Source organism: Peromyscus eremicus, chromosome 16_21 (assembly GCF_949786415.1).
Source record: "Peromyscus eremicus chromosome 16_21, PerEre_H2_v1, whole genome shotgun sequence".
Lineage (NCBI taxonomy): Eukaryota > Metazoa > Chordata > Mammalia > Rodentia > Cricetidae > Peromyscus > Peromyscus eremicus.
This window is the reverse complement of record NC_081432.1, coordinates 63,517,032-63,541,470: the sequence shown is the minus strand read 5'-3', so window position 1 is coordinate 63,541,470 and position 24,439 is coordinate 63,517,032. Positions and strand designations below refer to the sequence as shown.

Sequence of the window (24,439 nt, the reverse complement as noted above, 5' to 3'; positions counted from 1 at the left end):
TCCTTGTCAACACAGATCATGGGCATTAACTTGGCACGTGGCCACAACTTGGACCAAGATACCAATGTGACCCGGGCTGCGGCATGGACCATGGACACCAGCATGACCTCTGGGGGCAGCATGGATGAGGAAGGTCTTTTGAGGGGCCTTAATCCAGAAAATGAACCATTCTTCATCTTGGATATCTTGCTGCTAAGAGCCAGGGTGATCCTGTGGCTGGGCAGCACCTTTGGGGGTAGAGCCTGTGTGAGCTCCGGGATGATGCACACCACCCTGCCAGCACCATTTCACAATGGCATGCCCCTATCCTCTGCAGCCGTGACCCCCATCCTCTGCAGCCGTGATCCCATCCTCTGCAGCTGTGACGCCCCCATCCTCTGCAGCTGTGACGCCATCCTCTGCAGCTGTGACGCCATCCTCTGCAGCTGTGACTCCCCCATCCTCTGCAGCTGTGACTCCCCCATCCTCTGCAGCCGTGAACCCCCATCCTCTGCAGCTGTGACCCCCCCATCCTCTGCAGCTGTGAACCCCCATCTTCTGCAGCTGTGACCCCCCCATCCTCTGCAGCTGTGAACCCCCATCTTCTGCAGCTGTGACCCCCCATCCTCTGCAGCTGTGAACCCCCATCTTCTGCAGCTGTGACCCCCCCATCCTCTGCAGCTGTGACGCCATCCTCTGCAGCTGTGACTCCCCCATCCTCTGCAGCCGTGAACCCCCATCCTCTGCAGCTGTGACCCCCCATCCTCTGCAGCTGTGACCCCATCCTCTGCAGCCGTGACCCCCATCCTCTGCAGCTGTGACGCCCCCATCCTCTGCAGCTATGACTCCCCATCCTCTGCAGCTGTGACGCCATCCTCTGCAGCTGTGACGCCATCCTCTGCAGCTGTGACTCCCCCATCCTCTGCAGCCATGAACCCCCATCCTCTGCAGCTGTGACCCCCCATCCTCTGCAGCTGTGAACCCCCATCTTCTGCAGCTGTGACCCCCCCATCCTCTGCAGCCGTGACCCCATCCTCTGCAGCTGTGACCCCCATCCTCTGCAGCCGTGACCCCATCCTCTGCAGCTGTGACCCCCCCATCCTCTGCAGCCATGACCTCATCCTCTGCAGCCGTGACCCCATCCTCTGCAGCCGTGACCCCATCCTCTGCAGCTGTCACCCCCCCATCCTCTGCAGATGTGACCCCATCCTCTGCAGCCATGACCGCACACTTGTCTCTGCAGCCGTGACCCCCCATCCTCTGCAGCTGTGATGCCCATCCTCTGCAGCCATGACCCCATCCTCTGCAGCCATGACCCCACACTTGTCTCTGCCCTGCCACTGAGTCTATAGTTCTGCCTCTCTCTACCAGATGCACACACTACATTCTGTTCTCTTTCTCACCTCTCTATCACATATTCATCCATTACAGTGGCATTGAAAACTGCTGTGTGTCACACACACAATATATATATATTCTGGAGACACCGAGTGCTCTGCAGACTCATCCACCACTCCCTGCTGAGCCCCTGTGAGTCTCAGGCTCCTTGGAGCAGCTCCATGGTCCCGCAAGTGCCAGCAGCGGCAGCCATCTTGAATCTTTAAGAATGCCACTTTCTTTTTTGTTTCAGGTTTATGAACTTGCTGCACAGCTTAGGATGGTTTATATGTGGCAAGCGAGCCCAGCTCACCCCTACTCTGTTAACCTGAACACAAGGCACATCTTCTAAACATAAAATTGTACAGTCCCTCTGTCACCTAAGTCCCAGGACCACCAGCCACTAGACTATTATTATTAAGAAGATGCAGCCTCCTCCCACAACAGGGAAAGGTGTTCTAGTCAAACAAGAGATGAATTGAGAGGAGTTAACCTCAGTAAGAAAGTACTGTGTGTAAATGTATCAGTCAGCTTTTTGATACTGTAACAAAGTATCTGAAATAACTTACAAGGAGAAAAGTTTGCTTTTGCCTGACTGGAATGGCACCTTTGGGCGTCTGGTGAGGGTTCTGGATGGCAGTGCTGGCAGGTACAGGGTGGAACAAAGTGTTGCCTTGGAACCAGAAAGCAAAGGGTTGTGAGGACCAGGTCCTGGGGCCCCACAGTCTCTTGATGGTGTCACCCTGGGGACCAATGCCCTGGAAAACACTGAATTTACAAATTCCAGCAAAGTGTTAAGTACTCGCGGGCACTTTGGCTGTACCAGAGAGGTAGTCAGTTTAAATTCTATATGTTTTAAACAGAAGAATGGAGAATCACATCCTTTGGACAAAAGCTCATGTTAAATTTTATAACAAACAAATGGATGCTTCAGAGCTTTAAAAAGAAAATGTTATACTCAGGCATAAAAGAAGAAAATGTCTCGTTCTTTTCATGGCCAAATAAAAAACACTGTGATGTTTTTGTGTTCTCCATCTTTGATCCTCTTTGTAGGAAGTGAAAAATCAAGATGAATGAATGTTGAGTATTCCCAGTGGAAAACAGTTAACTTACAAGAAGTTCTTCTGACTTGGAGATAAAGACAGTAAGATGGGGGATGACAGCGGCATGGGGAATCCTCCAAAAGTCTCTAAACAGGACGCAGGCACTCACCAGGCTCCTCTTGAAGCTGAGTCCAAACATGCTTTTCGCATCCAGGGAGTTTCACAGGGGAAGTGGAGATGGGGATACCAGAGAGCACAGGATGGCCACATTATTTCGGGAAAGGAAATAAAGGTGGAAAAAAAACTGCACCAGAAACTCCTCCACCCTGTGCTGGTGGTCACTCCAGAATTAACCAGTCACCAACATTTTCGGCAGATGAGATAACTACATTCCCCAAGGAGCCACAAAGTGGACAGGATGACTATAACTGAGACATGATTTCCAGAGACTTCTTGTTCATTTAAGGAGGCAGTGGAGGGACAACAGGCCCCAGTGTGTGCTCTGTCCCTGTGCCTCAGGCCAGAAGTAAGTCTGGGATGAGACAGACACACAAGACTGGTGAGGTGTGACGGGAAGAAAGGGCAGCAGCTGGCCACGTGTCTGATGGAAGAGAACACTTGGTACTGAGGGGACGCAAGAGTGGGCTCACTGCGTCCTAAGCACCATTTCCCAGTACACTGTTCTCCTAGGCCAGCCAGAGTCCAACATGGCGGCCAGAGGGTAATGGGTTGGTGGCCATATTTACACCCTGCACCCCTTTCCTCTGTGGCCATCTTTCTGTCTTCCTCCAGCCTCCTTCATAGTAGGCTGGGAGGCAGGGGGATTCTCTGGCAGGTTAAAGGCTTTGCTAGTAAAGGGGTGAGTGATGTTGGAATCAGAGAAGTCTAAGCCTCAATAAAACTAGTAGCTGTCTGTGTGAACTCTAGATTTCTAGTCAATTAATTAACCTCCTTCAAATCCCATCTCACTGATTTTCCTCGGTCTTCACTTCAGAAGAGTGAAACAGTCAACCTGCTATGGGTGTGGATGGGATGGGGCCAGAGAACTCCAAAGTCAAGTGCACATGTGGAGCACTCTGCATGCCAAAGATTAATGAGGGAGACACCCATAGGGGCCCAGGGACTCCTGAATAAGAGACGGCTTGGAGATGCAGACAGAGGGGCCCCACGGTCCTGGGCTGCCATGGTCTGGGGCCTTCACCAGCAAACTGTCTCCCTGTCCTAACGACTTCTAACATTCTATCTTTCCTTCATGCTGTCAGCTCATTTTTCTTCTTTTCCTTAATACAAAACCCCTAAGCAGTCGACTCTGTTTCTGCAAATCCTACATAATCCATATCCGGTTACATTTTGGCCCCAGTGCCCACCATTGACTGAAAGGGATCTACCTAAGTTCCCGGGGGCTTCACTGGTAAGCCTCACTTCATTTGACTGACCACGGGACAGATGGAAGTCGGCAGGGGAGAGAAAGCCTGCCACAACTAGACCTTGGGTTTCAGGGAGCTGAACTGGTGCTACAGGAACGGTGATTCTGAGAGTATTACTAAAATTTCTCGACTACATTCTCTGCTCAGTCACTCTTTAAAATTTACTTTTGGCCAGGCGGTGGTGGCGCACACCTTTAATCCCAGCACTCGGGAGGCAGAGGTAGGTGGATCTTTCTGAGTTTGAGGCCAGCTTGGTCTACAAAGCAAGATCCAGGAAAAGGCGCAAAGCTACACAGAGAAACCCTGTCTCAAAAAAACAAATAAATAGCCGGGCGGTGGTGGCGCACGCCTTTAATCCCAGCACTCGGGAGGCAGAGCCAGGCGGATCTCTGTGAGTTCAAGGCCAGCCTGGACTGCCAAGTGAGTTCCAGGAAAGGCGCAAAAGCTACACAGAGAAACCCTGTCTCGAAAAACCAAAAAAAAAAAAAAAAAAAAAAAAAAAAAAAAAAAAAAAAAAAAAAAAAACAAATAAATAAATAAATTTACCTTTTACTAGCATATAAAGAATTCAATTTCATTGTGAAATTTCCCTTCCCCCATTCCACTTCCCAGCCCAGTACCCTCCTTTCCACTTCATGTCACATATCCCCCTCCCCCACCTTTTCTCAACACCTCCTGCTCTCCTCACGGTCTCCTGTCTCCTTTCATAGTCATTACCCATGCTCACATCCCTTCGTTACATGGAACCGTTAAAGTTGCCATCTGCATTTCAGTAAGAAGATGCACCTTTGGCTTTCTGAGTCTAAGTCACCTCACTTAACATACCACGTCTCAGATCCACCCATGTTTCTGAAAATCTCATAATTTTCCTTTCTTACAGACTCGCCACTGTTTTAAAGCACTTTCTATTAACACACAGTTGAGCCTCGCAGAAGCCCCGAGAGGAGCTACATCACTTCCTGTTCTTCCTGGGAATGGCAGGGTCTAGACCCTGAGGAGTGAGGCTGGGAGAAAATCTCCATTTTCAAGTTAGAAAATGGTGGCAGAAGATATTACTCCACTGGAGAGGGGGTAACCTTTACAGAGAAGTTACCCCATTGTGTTCAATGTCTAACGTCACCGGAAGTCACTTCACAATGACAAATTATTAACACTTTCATTTTGAACTCAGAATGATGACAACTGTATACCTACTGAGTTGATCAGACATCTGAAATGAGTCAAGGCCTGAGCAAATACAGGTTTGCCTTGGTTTTACTTCAGAAACTTATCTGTAAGGTTTTTGAGATGCCTCAGAAAATTAGCAAATGTATAGATTCTGTTTTGATTTCTTGTGCTTAATCAAACTACTTAAAAAGTCTCTCATACTTGTACCAGATTTATAAGACTGTCACCATGATAGATGAAATTGCTGGGGGTCACAAAATCAAGATTCTAAAGTTGTGTTTTTACAACCGTAGGTGTCCTGGCTTCTTATGCAATAGCTGCTTCTGGCTCCTCCAGTGGGACCACACTCAAAATGGAAAGCTGTCTATTTTACACCACCTCTCTGTTGTAATTTCCGTACGTTTCTGTTTCTTAGTGACAGGCACCAGTCTGCCAAAGTGTCAGCCACGGGCTTTAGTCCAACATAAACACCTGACACTGCCCAGCCAGCCCACTGAATTAGAGTTACCCCGCTACCCTCCCTCCTGCTCAGACTCTTCCAAGAAAAGCAGGTCTGTCAGCCACAGGATTGGTATAGCTGCCATGCAGAGAAGTCAATACTGTGAAAGTCCGTTGTCATTAGCTGAGTCTGAAAACTACCTGAGGAATGGCAGCCTTCTGACAGCCCCTGACCTGATTGTGAAGGTCTCACTTTTAACTTCCCAGCATCCCCCGCAGACGGTCTAAGTGCCAAGACAAGAGAGGGTGAGGATTGTCAATTGGATCTATGTACTAGTCAGTCAATACTGGCTCAGTGTTCACAGCTCTTAACCACTAATCGAAGGCTGCTAGGAACCCAAACTCATCCCAGACTTTAGAAGGGAGAAATATCACCCTTAGTGACCCATTTTCCATAATGTTCTTTTTATAGACCTCACCTCCCGTTCCCCCTTACTATGAAGTCCACCTCCCATCCCATCCCTCTTCACATTTCTGTAAGTGACCATCTAAGAAACACTCGATGATATCTGTAACCAGAAAGTTAACCTAGTTCTCTGACAAGCATGGTCTTGGCTGTTCTCTTTAGAGGCTGTTGTCTTTAAAGGTTTATCCCATAAACCAGGAATCTAAGAAGTCACACAGGGAACAAGCCCATATATGTAAGAGCCTTGGGAGGAGTTATGAACAATCCAGTCTCTCGGTGGTTCAGTGGTGGAGCCCATGTTTACCACTGCCTGGCAGAGCTCAGATCATGAAATCAGGCACTTCTAGACTTGCTGGCCACCATGGACACCACGACCCACCTCCTCCCCATCTCAAGACCCTCCCAGTCTCATTTGCCAAGACTCCTCTGCAGTGGCTCTGTCACAGCTGAGTCACTTGTCCTGCTTATGAAGGCTAGCCTCTAGTTCCTCCCTCCAGAGCACCCACCAGGGCAGGGTTTCTTCTCCCTTAGCAGCACAGAGGGAGGGATGTGGAGAACTTGCTATTTACAGGGTAAGGGAGAGACAAGACAAGTCACACTCCAACAACAGAGGTTGTAACAGTAAAGAGGCCAGATGGCCTCAGACAATCTCGCCTACTTTAAAGTTTCTTCTAGAACCCAGTTAAAAAAACTGTTGTAAAGGAGTGTTTTCTCTTGTGCACCAGTCTCTGTTGGTTCTACCCTATCTGTTGCTATAGCTGCAAAAACAGCCATAGACAATACACAGATGAATACATACGGTTGTGTTCAGTAGAACTTTACACATACAAAGGGGGGGGGCAGCCCAGGCCTTGGGCTGCGGTTTGCCCATGGCTGTTGCAGTAACGATAGTAAATGTATTCAAACAAAATTATGGAGGAAAGGGTGATGGTAGAGTGTTGGGTGCTAACTGAATGTAAAAAAAGTGTTTGAAAATCAAGCTGTTGAAGGGAGATTGCCTGGTGCCCTTACTGAAGGTGGGACTTGCACTTTTAGATAAAGAATACAGGCATATTCAAGTCTCATGACTTTCTCTGTGGGCCTCCAGAAGGAGAGGCAAATAGAAAAAATGGGAAAAGAAAATATTAATTGAAAACAACAGCTGCTAAGCACTCTGACAACCGAATCATCACCCGTCACTATAGAGAGCATGACACAGGGGCACTGGGCGACAACCAACGGTAAGCTTTCTGTAAATTCTACTGCACGTGCTCAGCACTAACGAGGAGTACAGTACAAGGTGGGAGGTGGGAATCAGAGGGCTGAGATCCAAGCCTATGGGCTATGGTCCTTGCCGGATGGTCAAAGCTGCATGATGGGGTAGCAGAGACCCCTCCTAATAGCCTGTGGGGAGGGGAGCTCCCTGAGGGTGAAGAATAGATGTCTGACTTTTAGTCTGGTGTGTTTTTTAAGGGGATGGAGAAAGGGCATTACAAGAAGAGGTAACAGAACGATGGGAAATGGTAAGTGCATCGAGAGAGGGGATCGATCATGTCAGGAGGGACCGAATGTCCCACTGTGAGAGCATGGCGATCCAGATGCTGCCAAGTAGGACTGGTCCCCAATATCCCTAGCTGAATAAATAGTTTTCTCTTTTAAGACAAAACAGAAAAAGACTCAAGTCCCACTGAGCAAGCCATCTGTCAGTTTTCTCTGATGGATCATCTGAACTGAGACCGTGGCCAGTGGCTCCTCTCTAAATTGGGACACATGCTGGTGCTGTTGGAGGCCAGAGGTACTGGATCTCCCTGGAGCTGGAGTGACTGTGATCTACTAGCTGTGAGTGCAGGGAGCTGAGTTCAGTCTTAACCCCTGAGGCATCTCTTCAGCCTCTCTGCCTTTTTTAAAAGAAGGTGTCCTACTGAGACCAGGGTTCACCAGGGAAGCCAAGCTCAGTGGCCAGTGATCTCTAGGGATCCATCTGTCAACACCTCTCCAGCTTAAGGATCGCAAGGGCACATCAGCTCACATCTGGCTATTCTCATATGCTGGGGAATCAAACTCAGGTTCTCATGCTTGTGGGGCTTGTACATTCTGAGCAATATATACAGATGATAAATATAGTATACATTTATGCTGGGGAATAATCCTTCTGTACAACTGTGTGAATATATGTTGCTATGGTTGATTTAATAAACAAGTTGACTGGTCAGTAGCTGAAGAGGATAAAGTCAGGCAGAAAAGCCAAACTAAGACTAATGGGATGAAGAAGGGCAGAGTCAGAGAAGATGCCAGCCAGCCACCAAGGAAGCAGAATGTTGAAAATGAGCCTTGAGCCATGTGGCAAAGCCTAGATAAGAAATATGGGTTGATTTGAATGTAAGAGTTAGTAACAAGCCTGAGCTATTGGCTGATCATTTATAAATTATATAAGTTATATAATTTATATAACTGAGTCAGTTATTTGGGAAGCAACTGCCAGTTATTTGGGAGCAGGTGGTTGGTACAGGAAAACTCCGTGTACACATTTATGATTAAATATTTACATATTTTCAAGTAATGTATAATCAGTAGGGTTAATCACGGATTACTTACAAAATACATTATAGTTATAATATTAATATTATTTGTATATTTATGTTATGTAAATTTATATATATTCATGTAAGACCATATAATTATATATACACTTATATAAATTATTAAATACATTTATATTGATTATTTATGTATAATAATATATGTATTTATACATTTATGTATCAATTCAAAAAAGTATTTTTTTAAATAGTAATTATAAATAAGGTAATAAGTGGGAAGATTAAGGCAAATTTTTAGGAAAGTGAAATTTGTAATGTTTTCATTTTTAAAAGGCAAATATTCCAGGCATCACTTGAAAATTAAAGATGAAGCTTTCTGTGACATTCTGTTGCTAAGTTATACCACATAAACAGCAAACTCTTTACAGTCCTGAACTGGGTACAGACAGCAAACCCAGGGTCTCTTCTGGTACATTCAGTCCTTTTGGAATCGTTTCCTGGGGAACAGCTACCTGAGGTTGCTCTTCTTCCCCTCATTCTAGGAGTTAATGTTGAATGAAGACTGAGTGAAGTAGAGCACCCTGGGAGTCTCCACAGGAAGGTGAGGGAACCACATTCCAGAGTTAGAGGAAGACTCCTCCCCCCTCCTCCTCCCTCTCCTCCCCCTCCTCCTCCTCCTCCTCCTCCTCCTTTCAACAGGGCCCCTGTCCTCTCTTCTGGATGGTACTCCTTCTTGTCAAGTGACTGGAAAGCACACTGTCCTATGGAAATCCACCCCACCCACACATCCTCATGTGACTTCCATTTATAGTTGAGAACTGAGCTGGTCAGAGGACACACCCTGAGGAATGTGATGGTTGCTTCCACTTGAGTTCTTTTTTGTTTCCTTTTGTCTTGGAGACAGGTTCTCAGATTGTAGCCCAAGCTGGTCTGGAACTCACTCTGTAGTCCAGGCTGACCTCCAACTTGTGTTAATACCACTGACTCAGCTTCCCAAGTGTGAGAATTACAAAAGTGAGGACCAATGGCCAGCTCTTGCCTATTCTTTTCAAGGTGTTGATCTCATTTACCCAAAAAGTAGCAAAACTAAGTCAGTTTCAGACTTAGGGAAGAAGAAGGTGGCTATTGGGGCAGAGAATCTGTAGCCTTTGCAATAGGGTTTTGCTTGGAGAGGGGGCCGGTAAATATGGGAGGGAGCAGGCAGTGGTGAGTGCTGTAGAAGTCTACCCTGCTGTGGTAGGGGATGCAGTGACTGCTGTATTAGTTAGTATTCTGTTGCTGTGACAAAACACCATGAGCAAGGCCGCCTGGAGAAGGAAGAGTCTGTTTGGGTTTATGGTTTCAGAGTGATGAGTCCATTCTGGGGAGGAGCCATGGCAGGCAGGCACAGTGGCCAGAGCAGGAAGCTGAGAGCCTGCATTTTCAACCAGAGTGTGAAGCAGAGGGCAACTGGAGGCAGGGCGGGGCTATGAAACCTCAAACCCCGCCTCTAGGGACCGACTTCCTGCAGCAGGGCTGCATTCCCAAAGCCTCCCCAAAGAGCACCACAACTGGCAACCAAGTATTCAAACATCTGAGCCTATGGGGTTGCTTCTCAGTTAAACAACCACAGCTCTCTTGCACTTTCGGGCCGGTGGGGAGCACAGACTGATGGGAATTCCTTCCCTTGTTCATATCACACAACATTAAGACAAGATCAACTACTTTCTGCTTGGTGAAAAATAGGGTCTCAGACCTGGTGTCAATCTTCTGCAAAACCAAGCTATCCCACAGAAATGGCAGATTGAGCGTTGATGCCATGAGCGCGGGGATAATGAGCTCCTGCAGGTTCCATTTGCTAATGGCAAGAATTGATTACTTCATGCTGAATGTGTAATTAAAGTGGGGAGAGGTAATGAACAGTGAAGTTATGAAAACGGATACGATAATCAATTAGGTTTTTACTTCTACTTAGAAAGACTGAAAAAGTCTGCCTGCTGTCTATCCAAGCTGACACAATAAGTGTAACAGAACTTGATGAATTCAGAGAGAGCAATAGACTGCTAAATTACATTTCTTGCCCTATAGGATGTTGTCAGAAAGCTATCTCACGCCTGGGTGAGGAAAATCACAAAGAACCCACATTAGATAAAGTGGTACTTTCCTACCGTCTCATGGGGTCCAGCAGCCACGCTGGTTCTGCTTATGTTGTGGAACCAGTGGGTAAGAGTCACCATGGAGACCACAGGAGACAAGAGAAATGTTGGTACAGCTAAGGGCTGCTAAACTTGAAGGAGCTGAAAGGCTTGGAATTTAACCTATGAATGAGTAAATCTATCTTTCACATAGTTCTGCACCACAAATACAGCAGGACACTTGTTTAATTTAGTGCACACCAGGAAGAACAGACTAGGATAGGACGCAGGAGAAAGACACAGCAAACTGGAAGAGCTGGTGTGCACATGTGTGTTGTGTATGTGTGGAGGGGCTGTGTATGTTGTGTGTCTGCGGTATTCTTGCACAGCTGTGATTGAAATGATTTAGTCATGCTGTTATCTCAGTGACAGGCATTATAGGCTAATGGCTAAGCTTGCTCTTCCTCAGGTAATATCAAGATTGTAAATGAAAGAGAGTTTTACTGTCATATGGGGGGAGCAATATTCGAGACACAGGACTTGAAATATTTGTATAGCCTTATGGAGAGAATTGCATAGGTGTTAACTTGTGAACACTAATACAAATTAATACGAACAAAAGGGATGACATTCGTATACTCAAAATCCAGGCAGAGATTACACATGTTATGTTACTGCATGGTAAGTGGTCATGAAGGGCTATTTTAAATTGTTAAGGGTGCCTCTCCAAATGGTGCTTCTGATAGCCACTGTCTACCACCTGGTTGGTTAAATTTGTGGGTTGAATTTGCCACTCCAGTCTCACAAAATATCATTACAACTTCATTCAAATGGTAAATATTTAGCATTTATGAAAGTGAAATTCCTGGAGCTGGAGAGATGGCTCAGCACATGCTGCTCTTGCAGAGGACATGAGTTCGATTCCCAGTACCCACATCAGGTTGCTCACAACTGCCTGTAACTCCAGCTCCAGAGACCCTACAGGCTCCTCAGACATTTGTACTTATATGCATACATCCACACACAGGCATGCACAAAACCACATAGTTTAAAAATCCTTTTAAAAAATATAGGAAACTCCTAAAAAGAAATATGCAAATGTCTTGATGGCACAAATACAGAAAGGATGTTCCAAAGACTCAAGACAGCTTTGAACTGGTTTTTATCAGGAGTGAAAATGGGCAAACCACTGTGTGTGTGTGTGTGTGTGTGTGTGTGTGTGTGTGTGTGTCCTGTTTTTATTGCATCGGTTAACTTCTCTAAGACTTTTGACATCATGCCCAGAATTTGGTTCTGGGAGCAGCTCAGTCTGCCTGCCTCGGGAAGTTCTTAAGTAACCCTTGTCTATCCCAATTGCATGCTTGGTTATTAGCACAGAGGGTATTTCCATGGAATACAGTATGCAAATAATACTTACATTTCACTTGTCAGCTTTGGAAACTTGGAGTGTTTCTAGGCACCTAGAAAACTTCCAGTGGAGTGGGATGCATTATCAACCATGATATCAGTAATGGCCTTGGTTATTAAATTTCCTTACAAAAATATTAATGGTAAAAAGGCCTAGCTCTGGGAAGACCCTCACATGTTAGGGGATCCATCATGCCTACATTAAGCCAGCACTAGGGTCAGATTAAGTGGACAGTTTGGATATGGTTCCTTTGGGCCTAGCAGAAACTGGAAGATGATCCTCGTTTACAAATCTGCATAAACATGTGGATAGAGGAATGTTTTATATTCAGCAATGATCCCCACAGCAAACAGCACAATGCATGTTTTCTCAGTGTACCTCAGAGCATATGTAGCCTGTAGCCTGCGGGAAGTTGCCAAATACTTAAAGAGAAAACTTTGAGAAGTGTTACTTGCTAGAATCTGCCTGATTTTTGTTTGTTTCTGTTTCAGAAAATTAGAATTGTGCTGAGCTAGAAGTGCAGGAGAGAAGGAAGACCAGAAGGTGCAGCCTTTGGTGCTAATAAGATGTGAGGGTCAACTTTAATCACTCTCCAAAAAAGAAACCCAGATATTTGCACACTAATCCAACTGCATAGACGTCCCTATTTCTTCTCTGGAATAGGTTCTTTTATTTGGTTCCAGGAGTTAAGCCCAGGGCATTGTCATGCTAGGCAAACACGGTCACTGAGCCCCAAGCAGTGGTATGTTACAGATGCCTGTGAATTCCTGAAATGAGGCAACATTACAAAGATCAGAGCCAGGAGTAGGATTTGAGGGAAGAAGTTAGGTTAATTTAAAATTTCAGATAATCATTGAATATGTATTTTAGCAGAAGTATATCCCAAATACTGCAATATTGCATCAGACCCACTAAAATTTAAAAAACTTATCAGAAGAAGTTCAAATTTACCTGAATGCTTTATATTTCCATTTGGTGACTCTTAAAACACCGGAGACATCTCCAGTCAGCAAGTACACAAAATAACCACAAGCAAAGAACATCACAGACACAGAAGCATAGCTTCACCAAGGTCCCACTGTTGACAATCAGGGGCCCAGAAAGTACAAAGGCAGTGTGACAGAAACAGAGGTCTTCCAGAACAGTGATTCTCCACACACAGAGTGGAGACGGGTCTTTAGCACACACATACCTGTGTGGTCCACAGTAGCACAGCTCAGTCAAGTGAAAGCCAGTTCCACTTGACTACCATAGAGTAAGGTGGCAAACTCTGGTTGTGACGTCAGAGCAACTGACAGACAGGTTTTGTTGTTTTCTTTGTAGTTTTTTGAGACAATCTCATGTAGCTTTGGCTGTCCTGGAACTCACTCTGTAGACCAGGTTGGCTTCCAACTCAAAGAGATCCACCTGCCTCTGTTTCCTGAGTGCTGGGATTAAAGGCGTGCTCCACCAAGACTGGCTCAGTTGAGAGATGTTTTCTAAACATCATGTCTTATGCTGGAAACTAAGTTAGGAACTGTCCCTTGGTTTCCAAAAATACAGATCACACCAACAAAAGCATTTACATGTTTGCTGGTGTACATCCCAGAGAATTTGGTAAAGGGGGATGTTGATAGATTCCTCAAACTCCAGGGGAAGCCAGGTGCTGGTGTTTGGGGTAATTATTGTCCCTGGTCAGGGGATGGACTTCTAGGACCTTCCCTCAGAGGGAAGGGGCAGAACTGGAACTGTTGGCTAGGAAGTCTAGCTCCCTGCCTGATCCACACAACAGAACCGTGGAGGAGCCCACCTGCTTCTCATTTTCTCCTGCTTTAGTATCTGTATCCCACCCCGGGGGCCCGTGGAGGCCTCTCAGCAGAAGAGGCACACACAGCACCCTGCAATTTAGGAGATACCAGTTCTGTGGAGTTCTAGCTGAGGAATGACACACATCTATGGGGCTACAAGGCTACCGCCATCATTGCAGAAACGAGTCCAGGCCAGTAGCCCATCCCTCAGGTAGCTGCTGGATCCTCCCTCCTGTCTCTGCTTCCCTTCCTCTCCTCTCTCCTCCCCTCTCCTCCCCTCTCCTCCCCTCTCCTCCCTCCCTTCCAGTACCGGGATTATGAGTGGGCACTGTAATGCTTAACTTTGTTTTTAAAGAGGGATCTGGGGATTGAATTCAGGTCCTTGAGACAAGCACTTTAACAAGAGAACCATCTCCCTGGCCCTGAACTACTTTTTGAGTTACTATGCAGGGCCTTTTCCTTGAACTTTCACTTGACGGAATGACAGCTCTATCCTCTTATATATCCCTCCAACTAGAGTGAAAATACCAAATGTGCTTACAGATGGAGATTTCAAAGAAGATCAATTAGTAGATAGATAGGTAGACATGTGCGTGGATGGATGGATGGATGGATGGATGGATGGATGGATGGATGGATAAATATAGACAGACCAACAGAAGTAGGTAGACACAGATATAGAAAGATAAATAGACATAGAGAGATACAGACAGACAGACAGACCTGTCTTAATTTGCTTTCTATTGCTTTGATAAAGACTGAGACCAAAAGCAATTTGAGGAGGATTTATTTGGCTCACACTTCCACATCACAGATCATCATCAAAGGAAATCAGGACAAGAACTCAAGCAGGCAGGAACCTGGAGGCAGGAGCTGATGCAGAGGCCATGGAGGGGTGCAGCTGACTGGCTTGCTCCTCATGGCTTGCTCAGCCTGCTTTCTTATAGAACTCAGCACCAGGTATGCAGGCGCTTGGCCCACCCACAGTGGCTGGGCCCTCTGCCATCAATCAATAATCAATCAAATGTCCCACAGGCTTGCCTACAGGGCAGTCTCATGGGTGGCATGTTCCTCTTCCCTAATCACTCTAGTTTGTGTCAAGTTGGCCGAAGCTAACCAGGACAGAATATATAAGAGCTCATGCTGTCCACTGCAGCTATCCAAGCATTAGAAACTCATTTCCAGCAAAGGTCAAAGTGCTTCTTTCAGAGAAAAACCTGCTCATTTCCTGAGTCTGAGGACCTCACTGGGATCACAAAGACTACTAGATTAAAGTTTGGGAGAGCAGGGCCTGAGAACAGACATCTGTGTGCCTGTACATCCCCACATCTTTCTCTCCCCTCAGCTCTCATTTTCAGGTCTCATTTACTCATCTTCTCTACATGCCTTTCAAATATGGGTTTGGAAGATGCATTTTCTCCAAGGCACTGTGCAGAGCAATCCTGAATTCAATAGTCCTGGACTCTCAGAAAATGTGTTTTCTCTGGTTAGCATAAAGGTGGATCTCCTGGTTCTTTTTTTCCTAACTTAGTGGAGGACTAGGTGTAGCCAGACTGATAAACATTAGGCTTTGATCTCGAGAGAACAATCTGGTGTGTGTGTGTGTGTGTGTGTGTGTGTGTGTGTGTGTGTGTGTGTTTATGTTTCCCCCACAGGTGAGAAGATGGCATTGAATCACCTGAAACTGGGGTTATGAACTACCCAACGTGGGTGCTGTGAACCAAACCTGGGTCCTCTGCAAGGATACAACATGCTTCTAACTACTGAGCCATCTCTCCAGCCCTTCCACATTATTACTATTACTATTATTATTATTATTATTATTATTATTATTATTTGAGACAGGGTTTTTTGCTGAACCTACAGATCACTCATTCAGCTGGGCTGGCCGTCCAGTGAGCTCCTGGGATCCACATGCCTCTGCCCTACGAGTGCTGGGATAACAGATGCATGCTGCTGTGCCTTGCTTTCTGCTGGAGTTACAGAGCTGTGAACCATCATAGGAGTGCCAGGATTCGAACCTGGGTCCTCGGAAAGAGCAATACAAGTTCTTAACTGCTGAGCTGTCTCTCTGGCCCTCGGCCCACACAATTGGTTTTATGAAGTGCTGCAGAAGGAGATCAGGACTCTGTGCACACTGGGCAAGCACTACCAACTGAGCCACATCCCCAGCCCCACAAAAGAACAGTGTGACTTTCCAAACTGAGTCTGAACATTCCCTTTCAGCTTTCCAAGGAAACCACAATAGACATTTAGTCTCCATATCAACAACCGAAAGCCCCAGAGCCTCGCCTCGCCTCCACCTGGCCAGCTGCTTAGACAACGACTTCAGGTCCCCCCAGTGAACCATAAATTCAGCCCCACTTTCTAATTCAAAGATGCGCATGTGCGGCATAAATCAGAGGGGAGTGGGAGAGAGGGACACACTCACCACAGTCTCAGAGATGGCCAGTTTGACCTACTCTGCATTAAAAACAGCTCTGGCATGGTCAAAAGAAATGAAAACACCTTTCCAAGACAGAAAAACTTCCTAAACAGCAAGCTTATTGATTTTTTTGAATTTGCTTTAGTTTACATAAGCTTTTCATATATACGCCACTGTGGTCATAAATGTCTAATCAGCTCCCAGGATCTGAAACATAATCAAGGATCCCATTACCTGGCGCTCCATGACTCTGATTCCTCCACAATTTTCATTCCCATTTGTAGTCTCTGCCAGATAATAAAGTCGATTCCCCTCCAAACCCTTCCCCAAATGGTTAGATCATTATCAGCCCATTTGTAGGCTGACTCCCATTTACAATTCTCCTGGAACTCCAGCCAATGGCAGTTAAGACAACTCAAAAGCACTTCAGATGGGAGGCGCTTCGCCAAAGCCTTGACCTTATTTGTTCTTAGACCTTGAAAACAATTGCCATGATTTTTCCAGCAATTTTCAATTCAAGTAAACTTGATTTGTTCCCTAAAGAGGACTGCGGTCCCTCTCAGTGACAAGATGAAGGGAGGGAGAGGCCCTGGACAAGATGACTATAATTGTAAGGGAAGGGAGGAGCGTTCTGAGAAGGGAGGTGGTACAGAAAGAAGAACAGACATTCACAGAGTCTGGCCCACAGCTAGGGTCGGATGGTGAATCTGAGGCCTTCTTTGCATATATACAACAGTTCAGAAATCAGCGCTCCATCCACTATGAGCCAAGGTGTTCCATCAGGGGCATTTAGTTTGAGCAGTGTAGGGTATGTGGGTGAGGCACCCTTCCTCGTTTGTCGTACGGGTCACCCGTGACTCCCCTATAACAAAAGACAGATTAGAGAGAGAGAGAGAAGCATAGCAGATTTATTTAAGCCAACTTTTAGGTGGTCAAGGAGTCTTCAGAAGGGAGACCTAGGTACAAAGACCTAGGGAAAATTGGTTACTTTCATGTTTAGGTCTGACGACAGCTTTCCAGAAATGTGACTGGGCCAAAGAAATGATCTGCTATGACAGCCTGGGTAAGGACACTCAGCAGTGCGTGCCCACATTCATCTTTGTGGCATTCCTTCCACCGGTGGAGGACACACCTCTTCTGCAGGGAAGGTCTTATGATCCAGCAGTCAAGGTAAAGCAGAGCACTCTTTACGGCCAGCTCTTACGGGTAATTGAGGGACTAGTTCTAAGTTTCAGGAGTGGCATTTGGAGAGAGGGAAGCAGGAGAAGGAAAGGAGCAGGATAAAGTTAGAAAGACAACTTTTCTCCCCTGTGGCTTCCCAATGTCCTGTGGCTCGAAACGCGCAGCAAGCAGGCGACAGCGCCATGCTTTGAAAACCATTCCCGGGCTCCAGCAGCAGAGGTGTTGACACACACTCACAATGGCCAAAACTTCCATCACTGCAGAGCCAGGGGAGGCAGTTCCCATTCCCCACATCTGTAGAGATCATCGCCAGCCACTCAGAGATCTGGGGGTCCATCTCACCCTGACTTTACGCAGCCTGTGAGCTACCAAGCCCTGTGCACTCTACCCCAATAACACCCAGAATGCCTGTCCCTACCTTAGCACCTCCAGGCTCTGGCCTAGACTCAGGAATTTTAAATTGGCTGTGAGTCTCGGTACCTTCTGTTATGTTAGTCTGTTCTGCACATGCCAGCCACACCTGCCCTTCCCATGCCCGAGCTCCCACAGGAGGTGCTTGGCAAAGAGCCAAACAGTGGATTCCCTCTCCTTGGATTATTATTCTCCCCACCTACACCTGACCCTTTCAAGCTCTGGATCGTTCTGGTTTTCTCTGACAGGGTCCATATGTGTTCCCTCAGTGACTCTGCTCTGTTGGCCTGTAATTATTCTAAGGTCAGAGCTGTGTTTGTCTATACATGTGGTGATGTTTTATTTGTGCACCCCAATAAAGCTTATCTGAAGATTAGAGGAAAAAGCCAGCTACTATATTAAACATAGAGGTCAGGCAGTGGTAGCACATGCCTTTAATCTTAGCATTCGGGAGGCAAAGATCCATCCAGACCTCTGTGAGTTCAAGGCCACACTGGGAACAAAGCCAGGTGTGGTGGCACATGCCTTTAATCCCAGCACTAACCATGGAGGTCTGGAGGCCTGTACAGACAGACAGGAAGTGGTGTAGCTAGGAGGAAGTAAGAAGGCAGGGACAGAAAAGCATATAGGTGTGGGTATATAGGAAGTAGGCCTCTCTTTGGCTAAGGATTTTTAGTGGTAAAAACATGGCTGGCTTCCTTTTGTTTCTCTGATCTCTCAGGTTTTACCCCAATATTTGGCTCCAGGATTTTTATTAATAAGACCATTTAGCAATTCATCTTACATATACATGTTCTTATCTTGGGGCGACTTGGAGAAAAACCAAAACCTAGGCCACAGGATAATGATTATTTAAATGAGTTAATGCAAGGTGAGACTTAGCCTAGTAACTAGTATATGCCAGGGAGGTGCAAACCTTGCTTATAATAATAGTAAATAGCATTATGCTTATAAAAAAGTGTGTGCTTGGATCAGCAAGATGGCCAAGGGCAGGAAGGTGACATCAGGACATCCAGTTCAATCACAGCAGTTAAATGGTTCAAGGAGAAACCCTGTATTGCCAACAGTGTTTCCTGAGCCCACACGCAGGCTCCGGCACACACATGCCCATATCTATAATCATATGCAGTAAACACATCAAAATGTAATAATTTCATAAAGTATTTGCTCCAGAAACACATGCAGAATGGATTGGTCAATGAAAAAATTCACCAACCCAGGTCCTGCCCCCATTTTCTCTCAGCCAGCTGCAGTCTGTACTAGAACGTGGTAGAACTGTGTGGAAATCAGTGCCAGAGAGGAATGAGCAATCTTTACTGTTCTCCTGTGCCCACCATGAACAGTAAAGCACATCTTTGTTTCCCAGGGGCTTGGAACCCACACTACTGTGCTGTGAAGAACTCACTGAGACAAGGTGATGTGGAGTTAAAGGACACAGAGTGAGATATAAGAAGCCCACCCCCATGGTACTGGATGTTGTCTTTGATAACTAAAGTGTGCTGCTTAGAAAGCCTATTATGCAGCACTTGGGAGGCAGAGCCAGGCAGATCTCTATGGGTTCGAGGCCAGCCTGGTCTTCAGAGCGAGGTCCAGGACAGGCACTAAAACTACACAGAGAAAGCCCGTCTCAGTGCCGCACCCCTCCCCCACAAAGAAAGCCTATTCTGATTTCATTTCTGTCGTAACAAAATATCCTGGTCAAAAGCAACATGGGGAAGGGAGAGTTTATTTCTTTGCAATTCCAGCATGTTACTGTGGGGAAGTCAAGGCAGGCATGTAGAGCGTCACGCCCACTGTCAGGAGCAGGGAGAACAAATGTGTGGATCCTTGCTGGTTCACTCAGTTTTCTTCAGAACTCTTACACAGTCCAAAACTCAGACCAAGAACCAATGCTCCCCATGTTCAAGGCCAGCCCTCCCACTTCAAAAATATAACTTCGTAGTGCTGAGGGAGCACATACTAGAAACAATGCTGGAGAAATCAAGACAAGCCCTTACAGTCATTCCTATAGGGCCGATAGGAATACAGTGTAAGCCTACAGTATAGGCCAACCCAACGTAGACAATTTCTCAACTGAAGACTTCTTCACAGGTCATTCTTGGTTGTAGCAAGTTGATAAATAAAACTAACTGGCATGACACCAGGCTTGCAAATGATTCCCAGGTTAGATGCTTGGTCCCTCCTAGCAAATATGTACATGGAATGCTATCTTACATGGCTAACGTGGGGTGCTCTCCACCCCCCTGTACCATACAAGTTCCTCAGGGTCCAGGCCGGCTCAGCCATGGGTCTCCACAACATGATGGTCTACAAACAGCCAATGCACACAAAAGATCCTGGGCATCTAGTGAGTTCTTTAAAAGATGTACCAACATCTCTATCAAAAGCTAGAAAAGGAAAATGTGCCTATGGATGAGCCCAGCCCTGAAATCCTATGATCTCATAGCTTTGCTAATGTATCGGTCTTTGACAAGGCTGCACCGTTTTAAAGTTATTTGGCTGTCGACAGCTTCCTTGGGCTTAGATAACATTACACTGGTGCCACAACATGAACCTCATTCTTTCTTCCCTGTCACAGGAAGGGCTTTCTTCCCCTTCTCTGAAGCTCACATCTCCACTTGTGCCCAGATCCATCTCACCCCACATCCATTGCCGCCACAATATACTCAATTGATTCTCCCCCCACTCACTTATGAATTTGGGAAACAGGCATTTCACTTGAAAAAAAATAACAAACACATCATCAGAAACTTCCTCTTTGCACAGTTCAGACAACAGGATGTGATGTGGAAACCCATCATAGGTGATGAAGAATGCTGGAAATGTAGTCCACCCACCTGTTTTTTTGTGGAGCAAACTGGATCTGTGCCTGTAGATGCTATGGTCCTGGCTCAGGACTGAGGAGACAGAGTTGCTCTGACTTGCTGGGCTCTTAGAAATGAAGGGTGAGTTCTGTGGTATCCTGGCTTCACTCTTCTCCATGCTAGATAAGTGGAGGGCATCCTGAGTTTTCTTCTTTTCCTTTTTTAACATGTTGACCAGGATATCTGAAATCTGATTTAAGGATCTAGTGGCTCCTGAGAGATTATCATGATCAGACAATAATTAAAAAAGAAATTATTATCCTCCAACCAAGTAATTGCAACTAGTGCACTTCGGTGCAGACTGGCCACAGGAATATAGCAACTCCTTGAACTTGCATGTGCAGCTGTGGACAGCTTAGGACGGAATCAGCCTTTGATGGAGGCACAATGAAAACTATCAAACTGAAGATCTTTTAAATACTGGATAGTGTTTGTGTGAAAAACTAGAAACGGGAGCCAGGTGGAGTGTTTGCCTAGCAAGCACAAACCCCTGAGTTCAGCTGAGCACCACATTAAGCCAGGTGGTGTAGTGCATGCCTAGAATCCCAACACTCTGGGGTAGAGGGAGGATCAAAAATTCAAGGACACCGTTGTCAATTTAATGACTTTGGGGGGCATCCTGGGCTACATGAGACCCTGTCTTCTTTTCAGGACCCATGCAAAAGTCTGAGTACAGAGGGTGGAGATGCTTGTCACCAGTGCTGGGGGATGGGGAAAGGCCTGCAACTAAGGTTTTCTGGTCACTGTGACCAGTCAAATTGGCACTCTCCAAGTTCAGCGAGAGACTCTGCCTCAAAATCTAAGGCGGAGAGTGACTGAGGAAGACACCCAATATCAACCTTTGGCATGCAGGAGAGCATGTGTGCACGTACACACTTACACACAGGAGCCTTAGAAAACACAGCAATAGCATGGGAAAGAAGACTGCTTCTAAGAACTGAGGGAGATTAGCCTGGTTTACACATGTTTTTGAGCATGTAACATGGAAAAAATCTGACTTCCATATTCCTCCTCAGATTTAACTTCAACTTGTTGATTTCTGGATGGCCAATGAGTTTTTCCATCAGAATACCCAATGTGCCTTCCATTCCTTCTTGCTTCATTAAAATGTCTTTTCCAGAGATGGTCACAGCATCTCAGCGTGTCTCTGTTCTTGCTCCCCATTATGTGGGTTCCAGGTGTTGAACTCACATTATCAGGCTTGACAGCAAGTGGTTTTACCCACTGAAGCTTCTCACTGGCCCCTCTCTCTCCTTCTATGAGGGAGGTAACCTCATGTGACTTATTCACAGCGTGAAGCACCTAGTGTCACCCCTGTGAACAGCACAATGAAGACAGCGGGGGTAGGGGGAGGGCAGGTACACACATCTCACTTTTCTATAAACACATGCAAGCCAGCCTGGACTGGTCCCTCTCTGTCACATCTCATTTCATTCCTCCTCAATACATAGATGTTCATAAGCCATGTCAAGTACTGAGAGGTTGGTAGGAGTTTTTAGGGGGAGATCCCAGTCTAGGATCAAGGCCAAGAAAAGAAACAGATCACAGACTGGGGGAGGGCCAGGCTGGAGGCCATCCCTGGAGATGGATGGGGTAAGAGAAAGGGAAGGAATGCAGGGTGACAGCAGTGTGGCCAGCACTTGGAGACAAGGTGTGCGTGGGGGTCTGATTCACAGTCAGACTTACCACTGCTGGATAATAAAGGAGCTAAGACTGACTTGACTCTGACATGGGGCCTGCTAAGACTCAACTCAAATCAGAGACCGAGGCTAATGAGGCAGTTCGTCTGCTTTGTTTGGATTGGTTTCCACCTCTTTACCCAAGGTTTTCCTTTGCTTGATTGTTTGTGTATATGTAAGCCTCTCTCTCTCTCTCTCTCTCTCTCTCTCTCTCTCTCTCTCTCTCTGTGTGTGTGTGTGTGTGTGTGTGTGTGTGTGTGTGTGTGTGTGTGACTGTGTGTGCGCATGTGTGAGTGCTGGTGTCTGCAAAGTCCTGAAGAGGGCATCAGCTCCCCTAGAATTGGAGCTCCAGGTGACTGTGTCCCGCCTGAAGCACATGAGGGAAATGAACTTGGATCCCCTAGAAGAGAAGCAAATGTTCTTAATTGCTGAGTCATTTTTCTAGTGCCTCTACACATTGAAAAAAATGTATAAAACACGAACCTATAGCCCGATATATTTGTTTGTGGGTCCCTAACCCCATGTTGGGGACTGAACCCAGGCCTGTGTCTCCAGCTCCTGCAAGATCAGTATGCACTTTCTAACTGCTGAGCCATCTCCCCATCTCCCATGCAGCTAAGACTTTTTATGTATTTTTTACAACAGCTGCTCTTAAAGTGTCTTCATAATTTTTTTAAATGACTAAAATATGTTTATAAAAATTTGACAAGAATTATTTCTTGTGAATGTTTAAAGGCTGTAAGTGTCATGAAAATGTCAAATCTTTTACAAGAAGATTGAAAGGTAAAAATAAGGAGCAGTCCTGAAGAACTGTCCCAGAGTCCTGAGGTCTAACCAGTCCAGTTGGGTCTCTTTAGACGTAGTGGCTTCTGTCTGCACCAGGAGGCTGTGCCTGGCCCCACCAGCCTTGAGCACCGAGAAGAGGCTGCCTCTGAGAACCAAGAAGAATTCTGTCTGGAGCACTCAATCTTTGCTCACTGCCTAATTTGGGAACATCTGAATGTGGGATGCAGGACAAGAGATTTGGCTTTTAAATAAAAAGTTACATCTAAGCCAACTCTGCTTTTCATAAACTAAATACCATACGTCATTTTTTTTCAGTCATCTTTTGAGTTTCACCCACACACCAGCCACAAATTCTGGGCCATGGAGAGGCTGTGGTCAGCATGGTGTCTGGTCAGCTAGCTAAAGATAACCAGCTAACTTATTGGTGCTGGACTCAAAGCACAAAGCCCACCACAGAGCAACCAAAATATATTTGAAAAAGATTTAGTGTTAAGAGATGGTATGGTATTAGGCAAGAGCTGAAATGTTCTCTGTAAGAATAACTACACCAAGGGCTTGAGAGATGGCTCAGCTGGTTAAGAGTCTTGCCATCAAGCTTGATGACCGATTCCATTCCCAAGTTCCATATAGTGGAAGGAGAAAACTGATTGTCCTCTGACTTCCACATGTGTGAACACACACACACACACACACACACATACACACACACACTACCAAAAACAAACAAACAAACAAACAACAAACTAAAATGCTGAAGTCAGATGTTTGCTTGAGCTCTGTGGGATTGACACTTCTTAGTGTGTGGCAGGCTGGGATAAACTGGGACACTAGGAATGTGGTAGCACCACCTCCGGGGCCAGGAGTGGGTAATCTACATGCTCCCCCCCTCCAAGCCGGGACAGTTAAGAGTCTCCCGCCCTACCCTGGAAGGATACTGATCTCATTGTCCCTCTGCTTGAGAAGGTCTCGGAGCTTCGTATGTTCTTCGCCTTCCAACAGCTCTTGGCACGCCTGGTGCGTGCTTTCAGAGGAGACTGGATTCTTTATGGTGCTCTTGTCATTCAACAGCTTCTGTAAGTTGGGGGTAAGAGGTTACTGAGCATGCCCACGTTCTAAGTTCCTAGTATGTACCGGGCATGCATGTCTGCCCTTATCCTTGTTTTTCCCCTTCCCCTCCCCCTTAGCTTCTCTCTCTTCTAAAGTGGTGAACATCCTCCTTAAACAGTATCTCCTCTAGACTCCTCTTCCCTTTTTGTCAAGCTATTTAGTCAAACTGAAGCACTCCCTCCCAGAGGGAGGAGGGAGGCCAGTGACTCAGGAAGCAAAGCAAGAAGCAAACAAAACTTCTAAGGCACAGGAAGCTCCTG

The 24,439-nt window shown here is 46.1% G+C and overlaps 1 protein-coding gene across 3 annotated transcripts in view; it reads right to left on the bottom strand.

The window, feature by feature from the left end:
* Kif6 (kinesin family member 6) overlaps positions 1–24,439 on the bottom strand; it is a 323,846-nt gene that overhangs the window by 140,381 nt on the left and 159,026 nt on the right. For all 3 annotated transcript variants that reach the window (XM_059281632.1, XM_059281633.1, XM_059281634.1), the window contains 2 exons: positions 24,008–24,143; positions 20,581–20,790 (listed from right to left, as the gene is read on the bottom strand). In XM_059281632.1, the coding sequence (XP_059137615.1) occupies positions 20,581–20,790; positions 24,008–24,143 (346 nt within the window). The remainder of the gene's footprint in view (positions 1–20,580; positions 20,791–24,007; positions 24,144–24,439) is intronic.